Source organism: Callithrix jacchus, chromosome 5 (assembly GCF_049354715.1).
Source record: "Callithrix jacchus isolate 240 chromosome 5, calJac240_pri, whole genome shotgun sequence".
Classification (NCBI taxonomy): Eukaryota; Metazoa; Chordata; class Mammalia; order Primates; family Cebidae; genus Callithrix; species Callithrix jacchus.
The window spans coordinates 41,168,164-41,183,391 of NC_133506.1; the positions used below are offsets into that span (position 1 = coordinate 41,168,164).

General features: G+C 53.4%; 1 protein-coding gene across 8 annotated transcripts; it reads left to right on the forward strand.

The window, feature by feature from the left end:
- Positions 1–2,828: 2,828 nt before the first annotated feature.
- PCIF1 (phosphorylated CTD interacting factor 1) lies at positions 2,829–14,971 on the forward strand. 8 transcript variants are annotated; one of them, XM_078371783.1, is made up of 18 exons: positions 2,829–2,950; positions 5,256–5,423; positions 6,299–6,432; positions 6,777–6,922; positions 7,014–7,138; positions 8,264–8,401; positions 8,596–8,726; positions 8,842–8,996; positions 10,068–10,215; positions 10,310–10,393; positions 10,630–10,729; positions 11,823–11,985; positions 12,663–12,835; positions 12,980–13,066; positions 13,151–13,335; positions 14,022–14,115; positions 14,211–14,386; positions 14,472–14,971. In XM_078371783.1, the coding sequence occupies exons 4-18, from the start codon at positions 6,799–6,801 to the stop codon at positions 14,701–14,703; spliced, it is 2,115 nt and encodes a 704-aa protein (XP_078227909.1). In that variant the 5' UTR covers positions 2,829–2,950; positions 5,256–5,423; positions 6,299–6,432; positions 6,777–6,798; the 3' UTR covers positions 14,704–14,971. The 8 variants fall into 8 exon arrangements, with proteins under 8 accessions (XP_078227909.1, XP_078227911.1, XP_008994279.2 ...); XM_078371785.1 differs by having other exon boundaries at positions 6,780–6,922; XM_008996031.5 differs by lacking the exon at positions 6,299–6,432.
- Positions 14,972–15,228: the final 257 nt, after the last annotated feature.

The following is a 15,228-nucleotide window of genomic DNA, read 5'->3' on the forward strand; positions in this document are numbered from 1 at the left end:
CCTGTAATCCCAGCACTTTGGGAAGCCAAAGGCGGGCAGATCACTTGAGGTCGGGAGTTTGAGACCAACCTGGCCAATTAGTTGGGTGTGGTGGTGGGTGCTTATAATCCCAGCTACTCAGGAGGCAGAGGCAAGAGAATAGCTTGAACCTGGGAGGCAGAGGTTGCATCGAGCTGAGATCGTGCCACTGCACTCCAGCCTGGGTGACAGAGCCAGACTCAATAAATAAATAAATAAATAAATAGATAAATAAATAAGTAAAGCCAAAGTACAGTGGCTCACACCTGTAATCCCAGCACTTTAGAAGGCCGAGGTGGGCAGATCACTTCAGGTCAGGAGTTCAAGACCAGCCTGGCCAACATGGAGAAACCCTGTCTCTACTAACAATACAAAAATTAGCTGGATGTGGTGGTGGGTGCCTGTAATCCCAGCTACTCAGGAGGCTGAGACAGGAGAATCACTTGAACTGGGGAGGTGGAGGTTGTGGGGAGGTGGAGGTTGCAGCGAGTTGAATGCCACTGCACTCCAGTCTGGATGACAGCATTAGACTCCGTCTACAAAATTTAATAAAAATAAAAATAATTAAAAAAAGAAAAAGAAATGGGCTGGGTGTGGTGGCTCATGCCTGTAAGCCCAGCACTTTTGGAGGCCAAGGTGGGCGGATCACCTGAGGTCAGGAGTTTGAGACCAACCTGGCCAACATGGTGAAACCCCATCTCTATTAAATACAAAAAATTAGCCGGGTGTAGTGGTGCATGCCTGTAGTCCTAGCTACTTGGGAGGCTGAGGCAGGAGAATCACTTGAACTTGGGAGGCGGAGGTTGCAGTGAACCGAAATGACGCCACTGCACTCCAGCCTGGGTGACAGAGCGAGATTTCGTCTAAAAAAAAAGAAAAAAAAGGGTAACAGTCACTACATGGTTTTTACACTTTAGTGTAAGGAAAGACTAGCTGGGGACCTTGGAAAACTTGTCATTCCGTCTGTCAAGAGTGACCATGTAATTTATTGTCCAAAGAAGGACTTTTTTTTTTTGAGATGGAGTCTTGCTCTGTCACCCAGGTGGAGTGCAGTGGCACAATCTCGGCTCACTGCAACTTCTGCCTCCTGGGTTCAAGCGATTCTCCTGCCTTAGCCTTCTAAGTAGCTGAGATACAGATGCGCACCACCAGGCCAGGCTAATTTTTTGTATTTTTAGTTGAGACGGGGTTTCGCAGTGTTGGCCAAGCTGGTCTTGAATTCCTGACCTCAGGTGATCCACCCACCTCAGCCTCCCAAAGTGCTGGGATTACCGGGGTTAGCCACCACGCCCGGCCCCAAAGGAAGGCACTTCTGAGAAAAGAAGCAATATTAGTAATTATGCCAGGGCAGCAGGCATAAATCAAGACTGGCCCCTGCTCTTCCAAATCTGAGACAGAGCCCAGGAGTCCGGTTTCCCATCAAGCCTCTTATCTGAACCGGAAACTGTGCCAGTTCGGATATGAGGGCAGGAACTGCTGTGCCTATAAGGGGGCTTATTTCTGAAGGGCTCAAATCTACTTGGAGCAATGCTGACACGCCTGTGAAATGATCACGGCTAACACTGATTCAGCACTTTGGAAGCGCCAGGTATTGTGCTGAGGACTGTATATGCATCACCTGAGTTAATTCTCACCAAACCTTTATGAGATAGGTGGATTTATCATCTTCCACTGAGGAAACTAAAATTTAAATTGGTTAACTCCTCCAAGGTGGAGGAGCTGGGGATTAAAATCAGATGAGAACCTGAACCCTAGCTCTCAATTACTCGTATCAGTGCCTCCGTTTGTTTTGAGCCTCCCCCGGCCCGCCCCCACGCTGCGTGCAGCCGGGACCAGACACCTGAGAGGCTGCCCAGCCGGGTCACCTGCAGCCTCTGGCTCCACACAAGCGGCGGTCTAACGGCAGGTGGCAAGCTTGTCCTCTTCTCAAACTAGTACTGGAAGGGCTGCTTACTGGGGAGGCCAGAAGTGGGTGGAGCTACTACTCTGACGCCTGCAGGCCCCTACCAAAAAGAATCCTGCAGCGAGCCGGAGGAGGAGCACCTCACAGCTGCCAGTTCCCTGCCAGGCTACCCTCCGTAGCCGGTTTGAAGGCTCAGTGAAGAAGCTTCGAACTGCAACTAATGGCCATAGATATGTCAGTGTTGGAAAGGCCCTATGATGCATTTAGTTGATTTCCCATCTTTGCCCAAACCATCTCAATTACATGCCTCCCAAGGCTAGTCTAAGTTCCTTCTACTGAAGAGCATTTACAGCTTGGGCTCGATGTGCATGTAGCCCGGGAATGGGGCAGGGCTGCATAACATTCCGACACCACGCAGCACAGAGGCCCAGAGAAGGCACGAGACTGACCGGAAGTGGCAGAGCCGCGCGGGTGCCAGGACCCAGGTCTCTGCTACGTACCGAGCCTGCGTCACTAGGACTCCTCCCCTGGGCCGACCGCCGAGCCAGCCAGAGACCCCAGCAGGTTCTAAGACGGCCCCACGCCCCCTAGTGCGCACGCTCAGTCCAGTCCCGCCGCGCACCGCCCACCAAGAGTATCTGGCTCCTGCGGGTGTGCCCGCGAGGGAAACTGAGGCGGGGGAGTGCCAGTGAATTAATTCCTTCCTCAGTCTACCCCCAGGCCTACAAAACTGTCTCCCCCTCCCCAGTGCCCCAAGGAACAGCAGGGGCAAGGACAAGACGGATGAGAGGAAGGGGAGGGGGCCGAAAGCAAGCTAGGTGCTAAAAGACAGCCGACCCTGACACACTCAAGATGGCGGCGAGGCCGTGGCAAGGTCCCTCAAAGGCGGTACCAGCGCATGCGCAGCGCGGAGTCCCGGCCCGGGACACAAGATGGCGGCAGCGGCGCTGGGGAGGGCGAGGCGGAGGCGGCAAAACGGGCGGTCGAGCAGAACGTGTAGCCGCGTCCCCTCGAATCCGCTCCAGGCAGGTAAGAGTCCCAGGAAGCCATGGTCCCGCAGCGAGCCGCGCCAGGGTCTGGGGATCCAAAGCCGAGCGGTGGCGGCCCCTCCGGCGCTTTCTGATCGGGGCTGCCGCTTGCCCCGGCTCTGTTGCCGCCGCCATCTTAGACCCGCGGGTTGGCAGCCGCGCCGGTGGCCGAGGCGAGGGAGGTGGGCCCGGAGAGCTCGAGCGGAGCGGCCTCTAGAGCCCCTCCGCTGCTGCCGCCGCCACCGCCTTTGTGTCGGGCTCCGACTCTGAGTCGCCTCAGCCCGGGGGCGGGAGCGCGCAGCGGGGCGGGGGGCGGAGTCCGGGAGATGGGCCGGCGCGCGCGCGCCAAACAGCCCACCCCCACTGGGGTGTGTTTGTGGGGGGTAGGTGCGCGCGCGCGCGCGCGCTGGGGTTCGCCCCTCCTCGCCTTCGCGCGTTCTTGCGCCTGCGCACTTTGTTAGCCTTTTGACTCCGCCCTACTGGGCCAGAGAATTCTCACTGGTACATTGCGGAGATAGTCCCGCCCCTCCTTTCTCCAATCCCGGACTCGGACTCTGGTTTCTGGTGGGTTCCTCTGGTTGCGCAGATAACAGTTGTTTATCCTTGAACAGCGGTGATTCGCAAGCTTCGGTATGCATGGGGGTCGGGAAGCCACAGGATAAATAAAAACCTTATCTTAAGAGCAGTTATGTCTTACTGAGAGCGCACAATACTGGACTCTACGCATAGCGGTCGAGTGATTCCGGTTTATAAGCCGGAAAGCAGAAGGGCCCCGAATCCGGGTCTGTACAACTCCAGGGCTGCTGCTTTGGTCATAGACCTGCGGCACTCAAGTCACATGGGAAATTAAAAATGGTTTTAATCGCAAAAAATGGGTAAATTTTTTCAAATGGCGTGAAAAAATGAGTCATCCTGTTCCCAGTCACTCTTAGGGTGCGTTTTAAAAATACTAACTTTTGTGTGCCTCCCCTCCGTATTTCTGGCTCCTGATATGCTCAGTTAGGCACAGGAGTCTGAAAATATATATGTATATTTTACAAACTCTGAGATGATTCTGATGCACAGCTGGCTCTGGAAATGCTGCAGTGTCCCCATTCGGCCTCACACTAAGCTGTGCCGCTTGTGCGTAATCTGCAAAGTTCATCTACCCGGTGCATCAATACCACAGGATGTTTTGGGAAAAATATTTTTCAATAAAGGCAAGCAAGATATGTCACATAATGTGTTTGCATGTTTTTATTTTTTGCAAGACATTATTCAGAGCCTGTCTTTCACTTGCTGTGGGGGGCTTGTGATTGTGCCCCCAGATCAATGATATGTATGTATGTTGATTTTTCTCTGGTCTAAGGCTACTTTATTTTTTAAGAGGTGAGGTCTTGCCCTGTCACCCACGCTGAAGCACAGTGGCATGAACATACCTCACTGTAGCCTCGAACTTCTGGACCCAGGTGACCCTTGCACTTCAGCTTCCTGAGTAACTGGGATTGGACGTGCAATTTTTTTTTTTTTTTGGGCCGGGCGCACTGGCTTACGCCTGTAATCCCAGCACTTTGGGAGTCTGGGTGGATGACTTGAGGCAGCTGGATCACTTGAGGTCAGGACGGCCTGGCCAACATGGTGAAACCCTGTCTCTACTAAAAATACAAAAAATTAGCCAGGTGTGGTTCTGCACGCTAGTAATTGCAGCTACTCGGGAGGCTGACAGGAGAATCGCTTGAACCCAGGAGGTGGAGATTGCAGTGAGTCGAGATTGTGCCGTGCACTTCAGGCTGGGCGATAGAGCAATACTCCCATCTCAAAAAATTAAAAAAATTAAAAAACAATCGACCAAGCAAAAAACTTTATTTGTTGTAGAGCTGGGATCTCACTATGTTACTGAGGCAACTTCTGGCTTCAAGAAATCCTCCCACCCCAGTTCCCAAGTTGCTGGAGCCACTGTGCCCATCCTAAGGGTGCTTGAGTTGACAGGACTGCCTATAGAGTTTATGGGGCTCAGTGTAGAGAATGAAAATGTGGGCTCCTTTTTAAAAAGTTATTAAAAATGTTAAGACAGTGACCGCAGAGCTTTAAACCAAACTCAGGGCTTTCCTGAACTTGGGGACCTGACCTGTGCAGGCGCACAGGTCAAGTGCCCATGAAAGCAAACCTATTGGTAACATTTTCATCTCTGGTGTTCCCTCATCCTCATTCCCGGTGTGTCCAGCCCTGTCCTGGAGGCTCCCAACTTGTTTGTTTTTGCACCTCTTGTCCCTGCTCTGCAGCATCCCACAGGTCTGTGACTCTCCATTTTCCTATTTGCTCTCCAGCTGCTGATGCAAGGAATCCCCTGAGCCCCCGTCCACTCCACTACTGACCAGCCCATCCGCCTGTGCTGAGTCTTCCTGCAGGCCTTTCCTCGCCTCTGTGGGACCCTGTGGGGGTCCATCCGGCTGGAGAAGAAAACCCTCTCATGCTAGCATTGCAGACTTCAGAGGGTGAGAGAAAGGGGGGACTTCAGTCTTGAAACCTGTGGGCTCAGCCCCCAGGGCACCAGGAATTCTTCCTTCCCAGAGAATCAAGGCAGCTTTGTTTTTTAATTACCTTGGTCAGTGACTCTCAACCTTTTTGTTATCAAGGCCCTTATTGTACATATGTCCTGTTGTCCCCTGCATTTTTATCTGCCAAACTGTACCGCCGGAGGAACCATTCACTTTTCCCTTTCTCAATCAACAAAGACGACTGTGACGGAGTGTGCAATAAAATCAATGTCCCAATGATTTCTATGATGTCTTCAACAACCAATCGGAGCTTCTGATCAGCATGAGATAATCATTGTGACCACAATGAGTTGATAAATTGTCAGCATGAAAAGATAACTGATTTAAGCCTGCCTTGTGGTCTTGTGGATAAAAGTTTGATGTCTTTTGGGTGGTGTGACCTACTGGAAACAGTTCTATCTCAGCCCCCAGGTGTCTAAGAGCCCCAGGCCCGAAGCACCTGAGGCTCATGCTGGCTTTGCTTTGGGTGGGGGAGGAGGGAATACAGATCTGAAGGAACTGGCCTCCCTGCTGGTTCTTACAGTAAATATCCACCTGGGGATTATGAAGGGCTGAATTAGATAGTCCTTCTCGGTTGCATTGGTTCTTTTAGCAACCGATTGCTTCCTGCTGTGTAGTGTAAAATAAGGGGCCAATTAGATTCCATGCCCTTCCCTAGTGTGCTTTGTTCCTTTTAGATGTTACCGGATGGGAGCATAAAATCCCATCTCCTCCTGAGAGTTGTTACTATTCCTTCTTGTAGGAATCGCTTCTTAAGGGCAGATCCTGTTTGGTCTTATTTGCTGCTCTTGCTGCTTTGTAAATATTTGCAGAATCAATAGTGCTCCTGTTGGGTTCAGGTCCTGTGCTGAGCCCTGCAGAGAGCTGAATTGGACCAATTCCTATTCCTGGAAGTTCTAACAGCGTAGTGGAGAGACAAACTCAGATGATAGACCAGACCATCTGAGTGAGTGTTATGACAGAGTTGTTCATGGCCCTGAGGAGGAGCTCTGACCACTTGGCCTGGGGAAGGGAGAGTCAAAGAAGGCTTCCTGAAGCTTGTGAACCCTGTAGCAAGCCAGGCAGAGAAGAGGGGGAGGGGCATTTTAGGCAGAGCAAGCAGCAGGAGTGCACCCATTGAACAGCTGTAATTGCAATTAGATCCCAGGGCTGCTGCTGTGGCACCATGCTGGCCCTTTAGGATAGGACCCTATTGGATCTCTCCATATCTGTGGGTGGTCACTGGGGCCCCTGGGTGGATTGTAATTGGCGGGTGAGGGGTTGGAGCTGACACTCTGGTCCTCTGTGTAGCAGGTCCTGTGTGGGTGCGGAGATGGCCAATGAGAATCACGGCAGCCCCCGGGAGGAAGCGTCCCTGCTGAGTCACTCCCCGGGCACCTCCAATCAGAGCCAGCCCTGTTCTCCAAAGCCAATCCGCCTGGTGCAGGACCTCCCAGGTACTGAGGGGAAGCAGCAGTGGGGTGGTGGGGTAGGAAGGGCACCCTGGGAGCAGCCTTGACCCTGGTTGGGCCTCATGCCTGTTTGCAGAGGAGCTGGTGCACGCAGGCTGGGAGAAGTGCTGGAGCCGGAGGGAGAATCGTCCCTACTACTTCAACCGATTCACCAACCAGTCCCTGTGGGAGATGCCTGTGCTGGGGCAGCACGATGTGATTGTGAGTGCCAGCCTAGGGTGGGGGTCTCAGAGTGGCCTCTGGCACCTGGGCCTTCCCCAGATGTACCCTGAATAGTTGTTCAGTGCCCAGCCCTGTGCTGGCACTTGCAGATACAATGACAAGCAAGACAGACACAGTCCCTGCCCTCATGGAACCTACACTCACATAGGGTAGACTGACAGGTAAACATGGTTGTGCAGCTGCTGCACGGTGGGCACTATGCAGTGATACAGGAATGAACAACACAGACTTGCTCCCTGCCATTGCAGAGCACCCACAGGCTGCTAGGAGACGGTGCAGTTACAGTTGTGGTCCTCGTATGAGGAATAGTGTTAGAGTACATCAGGATCCTGACCTACTCTGGGGAAGGCAAGGAGACAGGGAAAGCTCTGAGAGTGAGTGTTTAAGGCAAGCGGATTAGCAAGTGAGTGAGGAGGAAAAGAACATTCTAGGATCTGACATGTCTGTGACGGGAAGTACAGGCATGGGCTGTCTGGTGGGAACATGGGCTTTTGGGTTCATCTCAGCTGGGGCAGCGTTTCTTTACTAGGCACAGTCGAGACAGTTGGCATCTCCATTTTGCAGGTGAAGACATTGAGGTTCACAGATGGGGAACAGCTGGCCCAAGACCTCAATTAGTAGTAGGCAGAGCAGGATGCACAGCTGATGTGAGTTCAGGCCCACACCACTTACCACTATACATTCTCTCGGCGTTACCAAGAGTCCCATCTGCAGGGCCTTGCTTTTCACAACAATAAGCAGTTGTGAGTTTTTCCTTTATTCCTGACTTTCAGTCTGTTCTTGAGGAAAATAATGTGTAATGAGCACTGATCTCATGCCAGATGCCTTGTTAAGCAAGTCATATTCACTGACTCATTTAATCGCAGTGGTGACTTGGGGCTTAGCACGGCCATTCTGAAAGTAAGAAAACAGGAAGGGTAGTAACACACCTGGTCACAGTTGCAAGTTGCAGGCAGAACTGGAGCTGTGTTCTCTGCCTGTATCCCAGCCCCTCTGCTCTTCTCTAAGGAGTAGGAGCAGGGGTGGGAGGGCATGAGGATTCAATGTCCTGGGGCCCTTAAGACACTGGCCCTGATTGCAACTCTGCTGGTCTCCCTCCACCAGTCGGACCCTTTGGGGCTGAATGCGACCCCACTACCCCAAGACTCAAGCTTGGTGGAAACCCCCCCGGCTGAGAACAAGCCCAGAAAGCGGCAGCTCTCAGAAGAGCAGCCAAGTGGCAATGGTGTGAAGAAGCCCAAGGTGAGTGTCTGCAGCCAGGAACCATCTGCTGAGCGGTCAGCTCAGATGGGAAGCCCACAGGCTCCCTGCAGGGGCTGGGCATTGGCAGGCTGGCCAGGAGGGGGGCCCGGGACACGGTTCACCAGCTGTGCACTGTTGGATGGAGCCTCTCTGGTAAATCTCCTGACCTGACACCTTTGTGACTTTCAATACAGATTGAAATCCCCGTGACACCCACAGGCCAGTCGGTGCCCAGCTCCCCCAGTGTCCCAGGAACCCCAACGCTGAAGATGTGGGGTACATCCCCTGAAGATAAACAGCAGGCAGCTCTCCTCCGACCCACTGAGTGAGTCCCTGCTGATTGGCTTGGGGGCATCCATTGCTAATGCCAGCCTGTTCGGAACTGTAGGGTGTGGCATGGGTGGGCAGGGCATCCTCATCACTCCTCTCTCTGCCCCAAGGGTCTACTGGGACCTGGACATCCAGACCAATGCTGTCATCAAGCACCGAGGGCCTTCAGAGGTGCTGCCCCCACACCCCGAAGTGGAGCTGCTCCGCTCTCAGCTCATCCTGAAGCTTCGACAGCACTACCGGGAGCTGTGCCAGCAGCGAGAGGGTACCTGCCTCCGGGCCGCAGCCTCCTTTATTTTCACCCACCTTTAGCAAGAGCCAGGCTTGGCCAGGCCAGCTTGGGGATGGCAGAGTGGGGGCCAGTGGTGAGCCATGATCATGCTACTGCATTCCAGCCTGACTGACAAAGCAAGACCCTGTTTCAAAAAAACAAGAGTATCTATACCTTTGGATTATCACAAGGAGTAAGTGAAATGGATAAGTATTCTTTTTTTTTTTTTTAAAAGACAAGGTTTCACCATGTTGGTTGGGCTGGTCTTGAATTCCCGACCTCAGGTGATCCACCCGCCTTGGCCTCCAAAGTGCTTGGATTACAGGTGTGAGCCACCACGCCGGCCATGGATAAGTATTAAATAAAATTTAGTTTTTAATTTTTTTAAGAGGATCTTGCTGTGTTGCCCAGGTGTGTCTTGAACTGGGCTCAAGCCATCTGCTTGCCTTGGCCTCCCACATTGCTGGGATTACAGATATGAGCTACCATGCCCAGCCTCTAATTCTTATGATTAGTAAATAAACCTGTTTAACTTTGCTCAAATACCTTGCTCAAATTCTCTGGCCTCCCCCCCTCCTTTTTTTTTTCACATTACATAGTACTTTCTATTCTTTTGAGACAAAGTCTCGCTCTGTCACCCAGGCTGGAGTGCAATGGTGCGACCACAGCTTACTGCAGCTTCAACCACCTGGGTTTAAGTGATCCTCCCACCTCAGCCCCTTGAGTAGCTGAGATGTCCACCTAAATTTTTTTTTTTTTTTTTTTTGTAGAAACAGGGTCTCTCTCTGTTGCCCACGCTGGTCTCGAACTCCTGGGCTCAAGCAATCCTTCTACCTTAGTCTTCCAAGGTGCTGAGGTTACAGGTGTGAGCCACTACACCTGGCTACTTACTAACACTATAAAACTAGTGATTTGTAGAATATCTTTTGGGAAATGCAGCCTAGAAGCTTCTGAAGTGGGACTGTGTCTTGCTCACTGCCAAATGCGGTGCTTCCTGTTTGTGCCAAGCTCAAAGTGGGACTGCTTGACTAAATCCAGGCCTTCAGCAGCTCTCCTGTCCTCCAGGCATCGAGCCTCCACGGGAGTCTTTCAACCGCTGGATGCTGGAGCGCAAGGTGGTGGACAAAGGCTCTGACCCCCTATTGCCCAGCAACTGTGAACCAATCGTGTCACCTTCCATGTTTCGTGAAATCATGAATGACATTCCCATCAGGTACAGCCCACAGCTGGGGATGACCCTGGGCCATTTGGTTTCTGTGCCCAGTCATGTATAGAAGGTCTCTAACTCTGCCCACTCTCTAATGCAGGTTATCCCGAATCAAGTTCCGGGAGGAAGCCAAGCGCCTGCTCTTTAAATATGCGGAGGCTGCCAGGCGGCTCATTGAGTCCAGGTTTGCCTGTTTCCTGCCCCAGGAAAGATGGGTCTGTGATCAAAGTGGGAGGTCGTAGGCCATCTGGCCCGGTCTCATGCAGGGCTGTCATTGCTCTTGGTGGTAGAAGTGGGGCCAGCTCCCAAAGGCAAAACAAGGGCTGCAATGTAAGCCTAGGGCTTGATGACCAGCAAGCCCATGAAGTGGGATGAGGAGGTGGAGCCAAGCCATTCCTTTCTTCCGCCCTTGACTGGCAGGAGTGCATCCCCCGACAGTAGGAAGGTGGTCAAATGGAATGTGGAAGACACCTTTAGCTGGCTTCGGAAGGACCACTCAGCCTCCAAGGAGGACTACATGGTGAGTGGGCCCCTGGGTGAGGAGGCCAGTTTTAGGGCTCTGTGGCCACTTTCTCCAGGAAGCCTACTCTGCCTGTCCACGCTGGGCCAGGCCTCCCCCAGTGGCCTCTTGTGCAGTACGGCAGACCTTTGATGTTCTTCAGTCCCCAAACTCATGACTGGGGAGATGTTTCTCTAGGCTCCTGGCTTTCTCCCAAAGAACATTTCCGTTAACAATCTTAATGGAATCTTATGCTTGGCCACACACCACAGGTAGCTGCCTTTCAACCTAATGTTCAGCATCTCCCTTGAGTAGAGTTTTGGAAACAGATTGACGGCCTGCTTTTTCTTGGGTGTGTGTGTTCATATCAGTTAAGAACCGCCATCAGATTCAATTCCCTACTCTTAATGTGTCCAAAACAATTCTGTTTTCTGGCCAAAACCTATCACTTCTTAAACCTCTCCACCAGCACTAGCAATGGGCTTTCTTTTCAGGACCATATTTCACAAGAGACAAGGTTTCGCACTTCACGATAGTAACTGTGTACTTGACACGTAGAGAGTGACAAAGGTAGGTGTACTCACTAGCCAGAGTGACTCATTCTCACTCTTCAGTTTTACACGTGTGATTCAGCAAAATTACAAGTCCCGACAGTCATCTTTGCAAGTAGCTAAAAGCTCAAATCTCAAGTCTGCAGCAGCCAAGCACCCTGTTTTGTAATTGTCTTTCCCCAATAGACTGCAAACGCTGTAAGCGGGACCGTGCTGGTTTGTCTGATTTTCCAGTAATTATCATGGGATCTGGCAGTGTAACCCCAACAAAAGCTACTGGCATTTATTGTACAATTACTGTATGCCAGGCGCTTCATAAGCCCTTAAGGGAAATGATCACATTTAATATTCAAACTGCCCTGTTAGGTATCTTGTGTCCCCTTGACACCTGAGGAATAAGATTCAGAGAAGCCAGGGGATTTGTCCAAGTGACACAGCTAGTCAGTAGCAGAGCTGGTTCAAAACAAGGACTGCTGGACTCCCAACAGCCCTGTGCTTACCTGCCAGCCCAGCTGAGCCCCTTTGGCCTCCACTAGTGCCCTGATCCAGAATGTCTCCTCCAGGATCGCCTGGAGCACCTGCGGAGGCAGTGTGGCCCCCACGTCTCGGCTGCAGCCAAGGACTCCGTGGAAGGCATTTGTAGTAAGATCTACCACATCTCCCTGGAGTACGTCAAACGGATCCGAGAGAAGCACCTTGCCATCCTCAAGGAAAACAACATCTCAGGTAGGGGAAAGGTGGAGCAGGAGGGCAGCTGTGATGCCATCAGCCCTGTGCCCTGATGGAAGGGACAAATGAGGCTGAGCCTCAAGGCCAGGGACTGGTTTGGGGCAGAACCTGCTGTGTCCTTTGGCTGGACTTCTCTGGGAAACAGGGAGAAGTGATAAAGGGAGAACCAGATACTGGCGGTAAAAGGCTGGGAGCTGTAGTTAGGGGTACCTGAGTTTACATCCATTCTCTGCAAGCTTCACCTTCCCCAGACTGAAGTATAGCACCTGCTGGTAGGATTGTGTGAGTACTCACAGGTAACTCAAACCGCTTGGCCCAGAAAGATCCCCAAATAAGGGATCATCACTATTACGATCACGGTGATGTAGTTCTTGTACTTCTGCCGGAGAGCAGGACCCCTAGCCCTGAGCCTACTTGCCTACCAGCCCCAAGGCATGACAGATGGGGTCTGCTTCAGTACTGAGGGTGTTGACACAGGCCACCAGTTTCTGCCCCAGCCATTTGGTTGGCTGGTTTCTTTATATGGCTTTTTCTTCCCCTTTTACTGAACCGGGCAACAGTATACTGATCTGTGGGATGGGACTTCCCTCTCTTGGTGCAAAGCATGTGGCACATACACAGCAGCTGCAGCGTGAGAATGAGGTGTGGTCCCTCACTGCTCTCCCTGCCCACAGAGGAGGTGGAGGCCCCTGAGGTGGAGCCCCGCCTGGTGTACTGCTACCCAGTCCGGCTGGCTGTGTCTGCACCCCCCGTGCCCAGTGTGGAGATGCACATGGAGAACAATGTGGTCTGCATCCGGTATAAGGGAGAGATGGTCAAGGTCAGCCGCAACTACTTCAGCAAGCTGGTAAGAGCTGTGGGGAGGAAGGCCTTAGCTGATGGATGAGTCGTGGCCTGGGATCTTTCCTGGGCAAAGTCTCCAGCAAGAGGCCAGTGATGAGGACATGAGGGAGCACTGCTGAAGGCCACTCCTCTCTGTCCTACCCCGCAGTGGCTCCTTTACCGCTACAGCTGCATTGATGACTCTGCCTTTGAGAGGTTCCTGCCCCGGGTCTGGTGTCTTCTCCGACGGTACCAGGTACAAGCCTGGGGCAGCAGGGAGGGCTCCCCAGGAGGGAACAGAGAGGCTGAGCCCCAAGTGCTGACTGTGGCCACTCCGCAGATGATGTTCGGCGTGGGCCTCTATGAGGGGACTGGCCTGCAGGGATCACTGCCTGTGCACGTCTTTGAGGCCCTCCACCGTCTCTTCGGTGTCAGCTTCGAGTGCTTTGCCTCACCTCTCAACTGCTACTTCCGCCAGTACTGTTCTGCCTTCCCTGACACAGATGGCTACTTTGGCTCCCGCGGGTGAGAGCCAGGGGCTACCCTTTACCCAGGCCAGGGTGGTGGTCTCCAGAGCACAGGGGCCCACCTTAGCCGACTGCTTCCTGGGCTGTAGTGTCAGGCAGGCTTGGGTGGAGTCCCTGCCTCCACCTCTTTCCAAATGTGACTGTGGACATGTTGCTTAACTTGTGAGAGCCTGAGCTTTTCTGGCTCTGGGCAGGCACGTGATACCCCTAAGCCAGCCTATGGGTTTCTGTGAGTCAGCTCAGGGTAGAGTAGGAACACGTGAGGCCCTGAGAGGAGTGAGAAATGGGGCCACAGACCTCAGAGGCCTTACAAACTAGGGGTGTGGGTGAGCAGATGAGAGAAGGTAATGCTGTCTCCAGAAGGAAGAATGGCCAGGACCTCTGGAGGTCCAGAGCTCAGCAGCTGGGGATCTTGGGAGCAGCTTCTGCTCTGGTGGTGGCAGGCTCAGAACTGGTTCCCAATTCCAGCTTGGTGAACACAGGCATCCCAGCCTGAGCGCCACTCACTGTCCTCATCCATTCAGTGGGGATAATCATGCCTTATGCTGCAATGAATTAGGGTGAATGCTGGCCTCTGGCCAGGCCATCTCTTCAGTGTGGTTGCCTAGGGTTGGGGGTGGTACCTGTTTCTGGTTGAGGGACTAGGTCCTGATGGGATTTAAGAATGCTCACTCCTGTCCCCAGGCCCTGCCTAGACTTTGCTCCACTGAGTGGTTCATTTGAGGCCAACCCTCCCTTCTGCGAGGAGCTCATGGATGCCATGGTCTCTCACTTTGAGGTGGGTACATTGTGAGGGTGAGGGATGGGCAACAGGCAGGATTGCCAGCAACCTGGGAGGCAGCCCTGATGCCCACCCTGTGTCCCCTCCCGCAGAAACTGCTTGAGGGCTCACTGGAGCCCCTGTCCTTCATCGTGTTCATCCCTGAGTGGCGGGAACCCCCCACACCAGCTCTCACCCGCATGGAGCAGAGCCGCTTCAAACGCCACCAGCTGGTCCTGCCTGCCTTTGAGCATGAGTACCGCAGTGGCTCCCAGCACATCTGCAAGAAGTGGGTGCCAGGGAGGGCAGGGGAAAGAGGCTGGGCTGACCAGGCCAGGCCCAGCCCCACCCTGAGCTGTTGCCTTTGCCCGCAGGGAGGAAATGCACTACAAGGCCGTCCACAACACGGCCGTGCTCTTCCTACAGAACGACCCTGGCTTTGCCAAGTGGGGGCCGACGCCTGAACGGCTGCAGGAGCTGAGTGCTGCCTACCGGCAGTCAGGCCGCAGCCACAGCTCTGGTTCTTCCTCATCGTCCTCCTCAGAGGCCAAGGACCGGGACTTGGGCCGTGAGCAGGGCCCCAGCCGCGAACCTCACCCCACTTAACATACCCTGCGGGGAGGAGGAGCCCCAGGGGTGCTGGTCTGGACTGGTGGGACTCGGGGCCCCTGGGGTGGCAGCAAGACCCCGGCTGTCACTGATACATAGATTCTGGCTTTGCCAAGGCTCCCCTCCCTGCCCATCCCCAACTCCCCACCTCAGACTCCTTCCAAGTCCCATGTATATAGGTCCTGATGCCTTCCCAACTCCACCCCTCACCCTGTTCCCACCTTGTTTCATTTGTAAAAGGAAATACAGAACCCCCCCCCCCCAAGAATGTGTGAGGGTCTTGAGGGCAGAGAAGGCTTAGGCAGCTGGAGCTACTTCTGGGACCACACTCCCTTTCCTCCAAGCATCTCCTTTTCATGGCCCCTGGGTGCCTCAGGTCTCACACAGCTGGGTCCTTGGTGGCCTCTGCCTGTGCTCAGCAGGTCTGAAGAGTCCAAGGACCTGCATCCCTTAGTTCCAAACCCCGTCAGCAGGGCCTGCATGAACACCCTGGGGTATCAGAGCATGAGGAGCTGTGCCTGT